This window comes from Vespa crabro, chromosome 10 (genome assembly GCF_910589235.1).
Source record: "Vespa crabro chromosome 10, iyVesCrab1.2, whole genome shotgun sequence".
Taxonomy (NCBI): domain Eukaryota; kingdom Metazoa; phylum Arthropoda; class Insecta; order Hymenoptera; family Vespidae; genus Vespa; species Vespa crabro.
The window spans coordinates 661162-675921 of record NC_060964.1 but is presented as its reverse complement, the minus strand read 5'-3'; the positions used below and the strand labels follow the sequence as shown (position 1 = coordinate 675921).

The window sequence follows — 14760 nt, the reverse complement described above, 5'->3', positions numbered from 1 at the left end:
GCTCCAGCGTACATCGAATATTTGATTAATAATCGGAATTCTTTGAAAATACGATAGTTCACGGTCGACGAGCGTAGTATCGGTGGCCATCTTGGACCGCAGGTCAATATCGCGCAATGTCGTCAGGTCGCTTGTCAAAATCATCTAACCTCACAAATTTTTCATTCCTATAGACGATCATAATCCGGTGTGTCAATCTATGGACTCGTCACGATAAAGAATTCTCTCCAAAAATTCATGGTGCAAAATGACACGTACTTGAAAAGTAAATCTCATGAGTGAAATAAAAAAAAATCTTATCGATACATTTCTACATATATGGGTGTGTATGTGTGCGTGTGTGCGTGTATGTGTGTGTATATATACATATATATCAAAATAAACGCAGAGTAGCGCTGTCAAGCTTCCTTCGACAAAAATAGAAACCGCATCGATATTGGGGCTCGCAAAATGTCTAGCGCGAAGATAATAAAGAATCCAGAAGTACCCGGTGAGTTTTTATTCTCAATTTATTTATTTGGAATGGCACTTAATATTTCACTCTATTCATGCGACGTCTTTCTTATACCTTTCCTCTATCCTTACTTCGTTAGTGTCAACAAATATTCGAGGTTAATGATACATATTATGATCGTCGGAGATAGATAGAACTAGCGCTATTATAATTTGTAGGGGTCGTTCGATCTTTGGACGAATAGGATTCGTACATAAGTACTACTTAGTTCCTTTCTTAGTAATTAATTTCGTGTAAGTAAAGTGCATCGATAAAAACACATTAACGACATGAAAAATAGAGTTGTTTCTTAAACCGATAAAAATATAATTATTATTTTAATATATACACAAACCTTAATCATTCGATCAACGAATTTACTTTTATTAATTCTTTTCATTTATTATAGGCTTTATTAGTAACGCACGACTATCAAGAAAAAAAAATGAGTAAAATTTATAAATAGTACTCATTCGAATATTTCCCACGTTTTCATAACCGGCTTCCATAATTCTAAGAATTAGTTGAAATCACATGACTTGCTAATATAACATTGTTGTAAATTCATTTCTAATCGCTTTACAAGTATCTTTATTTACCTAAGAAGATATTTGATATGAGCTATATTAGATAGTACTAGAATCTGTACATATGTACGACGTGCAGTGAATTATCATATACTTCAATTAATTTTCGAAGATGTACAAGATGAGTACGCGCGCGCGCCATTATTGCTTATTTTACTTATAGAAAAACAAAATCCTTCGTGAATTTATAATTACGCTGAATTTATCGATATCAGTTTTCTATTATATATACCAACGTGTCTTCAAAAGAAAATCGAACTTTTTTTTGGCAGCACTAAATTTGAAATCGCGGTTCTATGATTATTTTTATGAAAAAAAAAAATTTGTGTACATAACCCTTTATCTTTCTTTTTTTGTTTTTAATGCGAAAATTTATTCATTATAATCGTTCGTTTTTCGCGCGGATTTTTTTTTAACACTTTCACGATCAATAACATTTCTTCTTTTATTTTTTCTTTTCTTTATATTCGTAGATTTCGTAACACAATCGAAATCATAGTGCAGTATTATTTATTTTAATACATATCATAATTCATCTATAATCGTACGATTCGGTCGTTCGTTAAAAAATTGATAATAGATTATAGATTTGCTCTAATTAGCATATCGATTATTATTTATTTAAATATTTCTATACGATATTGAACATTATATATATTCTCTGAAAATAATAATAATAATAATAATAATAATAATAATAAATATAATAATAATAATAATAATAATAATAATAATAATAATAATAATAATAATAATAACAATAAGAATAACAATAATAATAATAATTTATTTCACGATATACTAATGCTTAAAATATTAATAATAATTTGTTTCATTTTATTATTATCATTAATATATTCATTAACTTTATCATCTCAATTATTTTGAATATCATTATTTCAAGAGTTAATTGTTTCTAAAGAAACGTTAGAGCATATTAGAATAACGTAATATGTATTTCAAAGCTGTGGGTGTAGAAAATCGTGTATGAATAACACTACAGAAGCATCCACGTGAAATAAACAAATTCTTATTTTGAATATAGGAAAGCAGATCGCAAAGCGATTTCAAAAGCAGTTGGCTAGATCATAGACTACAAAACATGTGGTTGACAAAGGTGCTTTGACAACGTACATATACACATACACGTACTCATACGAGCACGCACGCGCGCGCACACACACATACACACATCTACATACATACATATATACAAAAGGTAAGTACAATTTGGGAACATTAGAGAATAGAACTAATGGCGGCTGTTCTTTGCCTAACGCATGTACATATTCATGTATGTATATGTATGCGGATGTGTGCATATACACATATAGAAAATATATGTATATATATATATATATATATATATATATATATATCCACTGAACGTGCATTTGTCCCCGCAGTTTGTTCGAAATATGGCTTTCGAGCCAGTGCGTTAGTACGTACTACCAAACAGCGATTATTTCGAAACACGAATATCATTTATCACATCGAATCAACCATGTCATAGTAATTTGTTTCATGAAAAGATACTTTTCAAGGACATTTTCCGTATCAGTCGTTCTATTCTGAACGAGAATAAAAAAAACAAGAAAAAGTAGAAAAAAAGAACAAAGAAGTTTACGTCATCGAAACACGCACATTGTAAGGCTGATAGTAGCTTAACAACATACAAAATTTCCGTAGATAATATATCTTTGCAATGTTATAAATTATAATTAGATATATTCTCGCAATATTTCGAGTGTCTATTTGTATCTATCTTGAATGCGTATATTTTATTGATTTTATTGATTTTATTGTGTTAAAGGGAAACGAGATACATATTTGAAACAAAAAAATAAAAAAACAAAGAAATGGTTTTGCCTATCTCATGGTTTTCCTTTTGAAGGGAAACGTATACAATAGTATCGATGCCATCAATACTATTGCCGTCAACGATTATTTTTATTAATCTCATAGTAAGATTATTAAAGGAAATTTATCGAAATATTATTATTATTATTATTATTATTATTATTATTATTATTAATATTATTATTATTAATATCGATAAAGTCAAGTTAAAACGGGGCAAATTCGTTAGTAACGTTATAGAATTTAATAAAAGATCTTAGTACAGTAAATGAAAAAATAAAATCAATTTTTGAATGGAACTTACGTTTATTTTAATACAGACTTCGTTCTCGTCATGCAAGTATCGCGTATGATCGAATCTATGAAACATTTTCAAAATGAAGAATAATATTAACCCTTCACTGCAATTTACTTACGGTAAATACCTCTACGTGCATCCTCTTATACGTTGCATCGTATTTGATCTAAGTATATTTACAACGTCTTCAATCACTTCGATTTACTACTCGAATTATTGAAACTTATTGTATTAATCTGCTTGTTCGAATATATAAACTTACAATTAGTCGCTAGAAAATAGAAAAAGCAAAAAGAATTATTTATAATTTAAATATTACTACGAAATGATTTTTCATTCGACAGATTCGACAGTTAAATCAACGCAAAACCTTTTAAAGTCAAAGCAAAATGAAAATCATTCGATAAATATAATACCTAAAACGAATTTATTTATTTATTTATAAATACATCATAGATGTATCAAATGAAAATACAATAGTTTAGTTAAGATTACAATATAATATCGTACGAACAAGAAGAGATCTAGAATGCAATTGAAAATAATAACCAATATGATTGTTCTGTTACAATTAGGATTAGAATGCTTCTTACCTCCGCCCCCACCACCCCCACCTCCTATAACTTCATCGACAAACGCCGTGTCGACGACTAGTGGTATACAAAATCAACAACATCGGGAACAACAAAAACCAATAGTAGAAACAACGATAACGACAACGACGTTAACAACGGCTACAACGGAAACGATAACGAGCTCGACAGCGACAAATCCGAATACGATACAAACGGCTCTTCCAAATTTAGCGGTGCCAACTCCGTATATTCTGCACCCTACGATGCAACCGCAAACACCGACACAACAGCCTATACCATGGTGGATTTCTACGGAGGCGGATACCTCGGCAGATATGTATGCACAATGGTACGATACGTCGTACAAAGCTGGATCAGCTGCTAATACGGTCGTTCAAGTATCGGCGGTCCAGCCATCATCAAAACCGAAGAATAAGTATTATAAGCGTAAGAACGAGTTCATCGATCCTGCTCAAGATGCAGGTGATTGATTAATTTTTTTTCATTATTATTATTATTAGGCAGTTTTTATGGAAGGTTTGATTAATTGACAAATTAAACGAATTCACATATCGCACATCTGTTGCATTTGTATCTATCAAATATTTATATATTGCAATATATAAAATAAATATTTATGTCGTACGAATAATAACGACGTTTGATTATCGCAAGAGGATTCACGCTTGTCGAATTTGTGAAAATTCATTCGAATCTATCAGATTATATTTTGATCCACGACGAATACGTATCATACATGTCAATGCACGTTATTATCAACTGATCTTTTGCATATAGAAAAAAATTGGAGTAGATTTTTTGATATTATATTTATCTGGTTGACTAGATGCCGTCTATTGCGGATACATTTTCGAATAGAAATATTGCAATCGATATATATATATATATATATTCTGAGATCAAACCAAAGTTTTTCTGATAAAAACGATAGTATATTTTGTATTATCGTAAAAATGTTCGCGTGAAAACGGCCTTACGCTTGTTTCTTTCTTTTTTTTTTTTATTTTTTCTTTTTTTCCAAACTTACCTGCACGAATCATTCCACCGAGAAACAAATGTTTACTTTATGCTTTGTTTGTTTATTTGCTTCTCGCTCTCTCAGAAAAAGTTGCCAGTGCCCAGAGGGAGTTGTCAGCGCTGATGAAGCCGCTCAAGTGCGATCTCTGCAACGCGGTGGTAAGATTTCTTTATCTGTTAACTTCCGTGAAATTTGATCCGCGGCTCAATGAGGGCAGTCGGACGAATAAAAACGATAGGACGTTTTCAGATGAACTCTACCCTGCAAGCGAAATTGCATTACGACGGTAAGCCTCATCAGAAGAAGGTTTCCATGTTTTTGAATCAAAGCGTGAAAAAACAGAAGTCGGAAGACGGCCAAGTCAGTAGTACGACCGATTGGCAAAATCGGTGCGACGTAAGCTTTTTCTTTTTTTTTTTGTTCCTTTACAAATCCCCTTGGAAATAATAAACAAATTGATTGAAATGATACCGATCGTAATATCAAAATTTGAAATAATTTTAATTTCAGATTTGTAAAACCTGGTTTTCGTCGCAAATCGAAGCGTCACAACATTACGCCGGGAAGAAACATATAAGAGCAGCCCACGGCGGTCCTCGTTCGAGGTATCGAAATGTCCTGACTCGTTTCGATCGATCCTTATCATACAAGAAGTTTGGCCGAGTTCGATCATTACGATATTGAACGTTACAGGCCGAAAAAGTCGCAGAATCAAAACCAGTACAACCACATAGACTCGACTGGTCGATACGGAATAGGCATGGCTTTTCAACAGGACGTGCAAGTGCCAGGAACATCAGCCGTGGTATCTGACGGTAACATCATGGTGTCACCGCAAGGAACCACGACTCCCATTTACACACCCCCAGCATATCCCACTCCGCTTCGATGTGATCTCTGTGGTGTCTCCGCGAATCGCCAGGATCAACTAGAAACACACAAGCGTGGTGCCAGACACATGAGAATGCTTAGACTCAACGGATTACCCATTCCTGAACTACGTACGAGGCATTTCTTTCATTTTCCATTTTTTTTTTCCTTTCGTTCATAATATCGAAAGAAAGCACGTACATTTATTTCCCTTGTTTTTTTTCCTTTTAGTTTCTGAAAATGAAAATGCTTCGAGTTCGTCAGGTCCCATAGATTATTCCATTTACAGAACGCCCTCGGGTAAGTATAATTATCCTGTTAAGTTATCCCAAAGAAAGTCTTGAAAAATTAACACTCTTTATTCTTCCAGGTCAATATTATTGTGCACCGTGTAATCTGTCTTTGAACTCAGAGAGCACGTTCGCTCAGCACGTCGAGAGTAAGAAGCACAAAAACCAATCGAATCCCAAATCGCCATTGAATGCCGCGGTGATATCGAAGAAAGCAAGATTTAAGAAGAAATAAATTAACGTAGAGCGTAATCGTTATTCCTTCGTTTAGACCGTATTTTTCCGTTTATGTTTGATTTTTATTTCAACAGATATCGACAATCGTTATATCGAAGAAGTTCGATGTGCGTCATCGATCTTCTTTTTAACGTGCAAAATGAACATAACAATAAACTTTTGACGTCTGGACGTAAAAGAAGAGAATGCGTTAAAAAGCGAAATTTTACGATCGTTTTTTCTTTTTTCTTTTTTTTTTCTATCTTAATTAAATGTTCGTGGCGAATCTTCGTATACGTCGGTGATAATGTCTGTGCGGATATTAGGAATTAAACTAAAGACAGTCGTTTGCCGTCGTCTAGGCCGATGATGAGAAAATTAAGTACGTTATGTCGGACGGGTGGGGTGGTACGAAGGGGGTTCCATATTTTAAATGAAATACCGATTAACTTTAAATTAAATTCGCGCTAACTCGAGCGGATACTTAGTCGAGCCGACAGAGTTAGTTACAATTTCTCTCGGAAGTCGCTTGCAAACGATAATCATCGTTTATCAGTATTTATTCGATTACGAAACTATTAACGCGCGGTTCGAGTAAAATGTATTCTCATTCTCGCGTTCAAGAGGATTCGCGAAATCGAATCGTCGTAAGCCATCCGTCGCGTTACGCGCCTCTTTCTCCCAAGCGTACCGTGTCATGGCCTATACGTGAAATTTATGCGTCGCTCGTTCCTCTACCTTCCGTAGAGAATTTATGACCGCTAGCAAACGAGCCTAACATCGAAACCTCTTGGGTCTATTAATTACCTGCTAAGGTAACGCTTATGACGTATCAACCGTTTACCAGTATCTTTTTTACCGTCACTTCCGTACGATGAATATATGATCGAAAGACCGGTAAACATAAATAGAGAATACTACTGTGTCAGACACGACGAATCAGAACCGAATTTACGAGCAGGTAAATTTACGATGAATAAAAGCTCGACTCGCGCGATTCCTGGATATATTCGGAGTGAAACGATACAGCGAAGATCGTCTCGACATTTCTTCCCGAAGTCGCTTTTCTTACTTTTTCTTCTTCTTCTTCTGCTTCTTCTGCATCTTTTTCCTCTTTTTTTTTTCTCTATTCGTCCTGGTCGGTACAAGCGTCGATTTTTCTAAACGAATTCAAAAGAATTCGCTTGGCAATTTGGCGAAGCAAGGGGTTATTTTCTTTCGGAGTTTATTTTTTGTTTTTCCGCCTTTGGCTCTCTTACTCTTCCTTGAGCGACTAAAAGAAAGATAGAAAGAGAGATTAGGATCGTTCTCGCACGAACTTGTAGATTGTTGCTTTATACCTGCGCTTCGGATTTTTATGACCTCCCTGGTTCCACGTTTAGCGTGTTTTCTTCTTTTTATTCCCTTCTTCATCCTCCCACTCTATCTTCTCTCTTTCTCTCTCTGTTTGTCTGTCCACGACATCTACAAAAAATCCCTTTTCCATCTTCTCGTCTACCGCGAGCCAGTATCCAGGGGTGCCACTCTTTCTTCCACGTTTTGTTTTCTGACCCGATGCTTTATGAAGCCTAAGAGTATGAGACCGCGTTGCGTTACATTGTAGCTTTGAGATTTAAGAGAACTCCTTTCAAAAGAGGAATAGAAGAGAGAGAGAGAGAAAGAGAGAGAGAAAGAGAGAGAAAGAAAATAAAAAAAATGAAAAAAGAAAAAGAAAAATATCGTCGAGAGAAAGTCGTTGTTTTGTATTCGAGTCACCAATACCAATATCATCTACATCAGCGATCTTTGGGCGTAAATTATTGTGGAATACATAAAAAGGTCACGGATATGTATAAGCATAGGATGCTTATGGTCGTAGAATTCTACGAACGTGACGGCGGGATGAAAAACACGCGAATAAATGTAAAACGTTTTACGTCGATTTTCTTCCCCCACCTCCTCTCCCTATTTTAATGTCTTATATCGGACAAGACAAAAAGTGAGAGAAATGAGAAGATATTAATTAAAGACTCACACTGATTACGTTTCCGCGATGAAATCGACGTCTCGTATGCGTAACCAAGACGATGTTAATTCGGGGACGTCTAGAAAGAATGAGCAAGATAGATAGATAGATAGATAAAGAGAAAGAGAAAGAAACAGAGAGGCAACTCAACAAAAAAGATTGCTCTCAATCTGTCACGCGATGGATAGTAATGCGCGTAAAAAGCCATTAATCGGAGCGGCAAGGTTCGCTTCGAATATCGGTGGAATTCGTAGTCAATGACTGGAGAGAATTTCTCAAGAGTAAGATCAGGAGGAGGAGGAGGAAGAGGATAAAGAGGAAGAGGGAAAAGGAAAGGATGGAGATTTTGAAGAGGCTGCTAGTCGACTCGTTTCCACCTGCGAGATGATGCCGTGACGAAAAAATCAATCGATCGATTCCTCTCTCTTCTTTCCCCTCTCTCTCTCTCCCTCCCTCCCTCCCTCTCTTTTTCTCTCCTTCTACTTTACAATGATGAACCCATATCCAAGGTTTCTCTTGATCTTTTCTTACAAAAATCACAAAAAACATTCTGAAGTCCATGCATCCAAAAGGATCATCGTAAAGAAGATCTTCTTTGGCATTTACTTAAGTATTCTATTAAGAAAATCTGGTTCATGATCAATACATGCGATCTATGTATACAATTTAACTTGTTCTGGATATGCGATACCAACGAGCGATTGGTTCCGCTATGTGGACTAATAATGATTATCGATTCACCGTTTAATCCAATGATCTTGTTTCTTCTTTCGTTTTTCATCGAATGGCACCCGGAAACGTTTAAAAGCATCCGCTTTTAATCGATTAAAAAAGAATTTTTCAAATGATATATTTCCCGCGATTATGTTCATGATCCTGTTTTTAAAACATGACGTTTATAAAAAAAGACGTTTTTTAATTATTGTTATTTCAATACTTCGTAGTTTCAAGATTTGTCTGTAGTTTCAGACATCCATTATTAATTATATAATATTTGAGATATAGTAATTTTTTAAAAAAAGAAAATGAAAACGATTGATGAATAGACTTTTTAATGTTCCTTTTTTTTATATATATATTTATATAACTCAATAATCGATGAATCAATTTTTAATTCTTTGACAATTAATATCACCACAGATTTACATATTATACATATTCGAGAAATTACAATTATTTAATAAAGAAAATTAGAAAGAGCGAACCTTTTAATAGATTCGTATACGAATAGATATAAAACTAGCAATGAAGAGAAAAGAAATAAAGAAAAAAAAAGAGAGAGAGAGAAATCGTATTGTGGAATCAAAACGAGCTCAAGCAGAAGTCACTAAAATAGGTACTCACAAGCTCAAACGAATCATTATGGTTTTCGTTTGGTCGTTCGCGAACGCGAGCGAGAGAGCGCGCGAGCGCTCGCTTCTAATTTCGCTAACAAACGACTAACCGAGTTAGCGCGGGAACGTTATAAACGGGTATAAAACGGGGGAACGAACAGCGGCAGCGGCCTCTTTTGTCTCGTGAATTCCATTGTCCTGATGAGAGAGAGAGAGAGAGAGAGAGAGAGAGAGAGAGAGAAAGGAAGATAGAGAGATAGAACAGAAAAGACAAAGTTCGTTCGAAATAGCAGCACACAACGGGTTTGTTTTTCTTTTTTCTTTTCTTCATTTCTTTTTTCTTTTGCTTTCTTTTTTTTTTCTTTTTATACGCTGACGAACAGTACTCTCGACAAATTCGTACAATTATTTCTCGATTAGAGCGAATCGACGTGCTGAAGATGAGATTAGCTCGGCCGGTTGTATCAACGAACAAAAGAAAGAAAGAGAGAGGGAGAGAGAGAGAGAGAGAAAGAGAAAGAAAGAGAGAGAGAGAGAGAAACCGCGTAAGCCCTCGTGTTCTGCGAGCCAGCTAATTGCGGAAGTTTCCTGGACAATTTCGGTATTAATAAAGTTTTTTACGCCTCATCTCGACAAGAGAATGAGCGAAAGTAGAGAGAAATAGAGAAATAGAGAGAGAGAGAGAGAGAGAGAGAAAGAGAGAGAGAGAGAGAGAGAGAGAGAGAGAGAGAGAGAGAGAGAGAGAGAGTAAAAAAAACCTTCTCTTGATTTCGTCTGATATTGTCGCCGTTTTTGTGAAGACTTCCCGAAAAAACACGGACTGTTTAGTTTTAAGCCACGCCAAGCGGAAATATTATTATCTCGTATATACGAGCCTGTACACATAACATATATATATGCATACATGCAGATACACGGAACACATAAGTATTTGAATACACACGTGCCTTTTCTTTCTTTCCTTTGATCCTTTAATTCCCACCCGAATGGAATGACATTCTGTAATTCTTTTTTCTTTTTTTTTCGTTCGACCCTTCAAACATTGTCCTTACTACACGACTAATCTAAAGTAGGTACTTCAATTATTCGAACAAAAAGACTATACTTTATCTTGGCGAACGATCAAATTGAAGCAAGGAATAAGGTACGTACTAACATATATATCTTATACAAAGTTACATGGCTACAAGAAAAGTGGCAATATGTATGCAGATATATACGTTTTACCTGCATCGTGGTAGGGCTAAACGTATGTTGTACAAAAAATACTTATGCTCGTAATAACTCCTCCCTTCGTAATCGACGAAACCTAATTACACGTACTATACATCGAAAGGGTAGAAGGGAGTACGTTTGCTAATGGAATTTCGATTCATTTTGGACCTCCCGAAAATTTTAAATGTTGAAAAAATAGCAGATCTCTATATATGTGTATGTACCATCTATGTAGATATATATATATATATATATATATATATATATATATATATAAGCATATTTATATATATCTATATACTTACATAGAATCTGTATAGAAATAGAGAGAGAGAGAGAGAAAGAAAGAAAGGAGAAAAAAAAGAGATAGAGAGACAGAGAAAAACGGGAATTATCAAGTATTATTAAATGTCAATATACCATTTGGAATGATATCGATTTCCGTAAAAATTCTTTTTCTTCTTCTTCTTCAACTTCTTCGTCGATAACAATTTTGAAAACGGAGAAGGAAAGAAATCGAATTCTCGAAATTACTCATCGTTTCTCTCAATCCTTTAGAAATACCTCAACGGAAGGAAGGAGTTTTTATCAATGGTACTGATTCCACTTGACTCGGCTAGGGGTACGGAAGAGAAGGAAGATCAGAGAGAATAAAAAGCGATCGAGAGGAGACGCATTTCGAAGTCATGGGTGGAAAAGAGAGAGAGAGAAAGACAGAGAGGCTGACCTTGCAGGTCTCTACGGGGCCACCAATGTAGACTGACGAGAAAAGAAAAAATCGTGCTGCTCCTAAATGCGGGCGGTGTGATGTCATGCGGAAATAGCCGTCCGACGCGACGGTGCCGTGTCGGCGTGCGAAGGAAGAAGAAAGAGAGAGAGAGAGAGAGAGAGAGAGAGAGAGAGAGAGAGAGAGAGAGAGAGATTAAGAGTGAAAGAGTAAAAGAGTTGCCGGGAGACGCCGGAGGAGAATCTCGATCGCACGACTCGGCCGATTACCTCCTCTCCGTAAGCTGAGAGTGAACGAATGAGTGAGTGAGTGAGAGAAAGAGAAAGAGAGAGAGAGAGAGAGAGAGAGAGAAAGAGAGAGAGAGAGAGAGAGAGAGAGATAGAAAAGATCTCGAAAGACACCTTATTTTCTAACAACTAATCACTCAACGACTAGTTTCATCTCCTATTTATGCAACCCCACGATAACGATTAGTCGCATCATCCATGATTTTTCCGACCTAACCGTTCCAATTACTTACTAGATTTATTGTTTCCGCTGAGAACGAACCGATGTATCAGTAATGAGGCTCGGAGATCGCAGGATTCATGTTACTGTGATCATCTTTAACTTACGTTAAATTTAAGAAATTCTGTATTTTTTTTCCTCTTAATGTTTCTTAAAAGATTTTATCTTCGTTTGACTCGCGTGATGAATATCATCAAAGGGCGCGCAGTTCGAACGTTGACGTTCTTTTTCTTTCTCTTCCTTTTTTTCTTTTATGCTTCCTTTTCTTTTGCTTTTTTCTTTTTTTTTCTTTTTTTTTATACTTCTTTTCAGTGAAAATGAATACTACAATTTGTATGAGGTAAGTATACATGAGTTGGATAAAGGTTTGTTTCTTTTAATACTTGAGAAACGAAATGCCGTTTATTGCATACGGGCGTACTTATATCGCGATACAAAACTCGGTGTGTCTTTTAATGTATTCGAAAGAGAAAGTAGCGACGCGTGTGTTCCACTGGATCCATCCTCGTCCATGAACATTCCAATGTTTATAAAGATCATCCGCCATAAATGTGAATGTGAGAAGATACGATCTTTGGGCGAGAAAAGGAAATTAAAGGAAAATTGGACGCGTGGACGCAAGATGGTAACGTAATTCATTCACGTAGCCGTGAATGTACATCAATATATTTCGCTTTAAATCATTTATAATCCATCTGTCAAATATAATTCTTTTATAAAATTGACAAATTAGTTTGCTTTATATCTCGTTATTTTAATTATTTTCAAAACGTTTCATAATTTCGAAATATTTTGCGTTTTATAAATTAAGTTATTTACTTTGAATATCGACGATCTTACATACCTGCAGGTATCTTGTAAAATATACAAATGAACTGTTCGAAAGAGGAAGAGCATCTTCCTTTCGCAATTTATATCGAAGCCGAGTCGATCGGAAAAATGATAGCTTATCGTAGCTTATCTCTTCTCAGCTTCTGCTTGTCCACTAGTTACTTAATAATCATAATCCGATTTCATGGCGATGATGTGTGCGTGTAATTTACGTAAAGATTAACAAATTCACTCAACAAAATTTCCCGAACTTTCGAAAATGTAATATAATATTTTAAATAAATTCGATAAAAATATTATCGACTTCCAAAAGGTTCGTTGACTTGTCGAGTATTCGCTGTACGCTTGTCTAGTACATAGTACGTGAGATACAATCTCTCTGTTCGTTTGATCGAACCTTTATGAAAACTGTAAAATAACTTATTTAATACGTTTCATCGCATTAACCTTTAAATACGCTAAGTTAATGGATATTTATGAGTTGTAACGAAACGATCGAACGAAATGGCGCGACTCCATTTGTTTTAAATATTTTATATCGCTCGTAAAATCTTTATTTAATGTTACGAAACGATCGAAAATATGTATCGATATCGACATTATATCTTTAGCGTAAAAAGAAAAAAAAAAGAAAGGAAAAATAAATAATTTCATTACGTTTCATTTTTCAATTAATACGATTAACGTGATAAAAGCGTTCTGTCGCGACGGTTTATCGATCAATTTGATCGACTATCGTTCTGTTAAAACAAAGAAGGGGGTTGCGATCGTCGTTGGAAAATCATCTGTCACATCGATAAAAATTTCTTCTTTTCTTTTTTTTTGCATAGAAGCAAATTTTATTACGTATCACGTCACAATATATTTTTCGTTATTTTTAATTAATTACATAAATTGTTAACGAAGATAGAAACTATTCACAATGCGCAACAGTAAAATTATTAACAAAATCGTAAATATTTTTCCATTGAGTTTTTATAAAAATTGTGAAGTTTACTAACAACTAGTGCATAAAGTTAAGACCTTAATTAAAAGAAATATAGTCTTCCATCGGTAGCAATTTATAGGTAGGCGATATTTTCGTAGATTCAAAAAAATAATCGTTAGATATAGACAGCAAAAAACAGAGAGAAAGGAGAGAGAGAGAGAGTTGTTCTTCGTAAGAACGGCACGCCGCGGGCGAAAGTCACCAGGAATTCAAGTCCGATAGGTTCGTCGGTAGAATCAAGAGAAAGAGAGAGCGAGAGAGAGAGAGAGAGAGAGAGAACAAGGTAGACAGATATAGAGAGAAAGAAAGATAAAGATAAAGAAAGAGATAGTGAGAGAGAAAGAAAGAAAAAGTGAGAGAGAGAGAGAGAGAGCGAGAGCGAGAAAGAGAGAGAACGATGTCACGCCGGTGCGCGGTGGCGCGCATGCGCGCGACTTATACTTGACGAGCTCAAAAAATCAATGAACTCGTGGCACGAGTTTGGACGAGGAGAAGATCGTTTATCGAAAATAGAGAAAAGATTGTGTAAAAGAAAGAGGAAAATTTTTTAAATGTAGGAATAACAATAAAAATTTTTTTTTTTCAAACGAAAAACTAATGAAAAATATAAATTATAATCACCGAGGATTGAGGAAAAATCGTCGTCGGCATTTGTCGGATAGACGCATCGTGTGCGATCAGAGAAGAGCGCGGCTGAACGAACGATCTTTCTGTAGAAGAGAAGGAGAAGAGGTGAAGAAGTAGGGATAGGTATAGGGAGTGTATGAGAAAGAGAGAGAGAAAAAGTGAGAGAGAGAGAGAGAGAGAGAACTATAGGAAAATGGTGGACGAGTGGGAAGAGAGGGTGCAGCCCGGGTGGCGGCGCTAGCGTAAGATGGCCGAATAGCGGTACGGCGGATAGCAGCCGGGCGACCTCTTCGTTCGG

The 14760-nt window shown here is 35.5% G+C and overlaps 1 protein-coding gene across 2 annotated transcripts; it reads left to right on the top strand.

Moving 5' to 3' along the window:
* Positions 1-354: 354 nt before the first annotated feature.
* LOC124427647 (zinc finger protein 346-like) lies at positions 355-10507 on the top strand. 2 transcript variants are annotated; one of them, XM_046970834.1, is made up of 8 exons: positions 355-490; positions 3814-4296; positions 4937-5010; positions 5102-5248; positions 5363-5457; positions 5546-5853; positions 5954-6022; positions 6093-10507. In XM_046970834.1, the coding sequence occupies exons 1-8, from the start codon at positions 451-453 to the stop codon at positions 6245-6247; spliced, it is 1371 nt and encodes a 456-aa protein (XP_046826790.1). In that variant the 5' UTR covers positions 355-450; the 3' UTR covers positions 6248-10507. The 2 variants fall into 2 exon arrangements, with proteins under 2 accessions (XP_046826790.1, XP_046826791.1); XM_046970835.1 differs by lacking the exon at positions 355-490 and adding an exon at positions 3226-3357.
* The last annotated feature ends 4253 nt before the right edge of the window (positions 10508-14760 follow it).

Excerpts from the sequence above, each read along its gene's own strand:
- LOC124427647 (XM_046970834.1), top strand. The coding sequence starts at position 451 with ATGTCTAGCGCGAAGATAATAAAGAATCCAGAAGTACCCG. Across the intron at positions 4,297-4,936 it reads CGATCCTGCTCAAGATGCAG|AAAAAGTTGCCAGTGCCCAG; the intron begins GTGATTGATTAA and ends TCGCTCTCTCAG. Across the intron at positions 5,854-5,953 it reads ATTACCCATTCCTGAACTAC|TTTCTGAAAATGAAAATGCT; the intron begins GTACGAGGCATT and ends TTTTCCTTTTAG.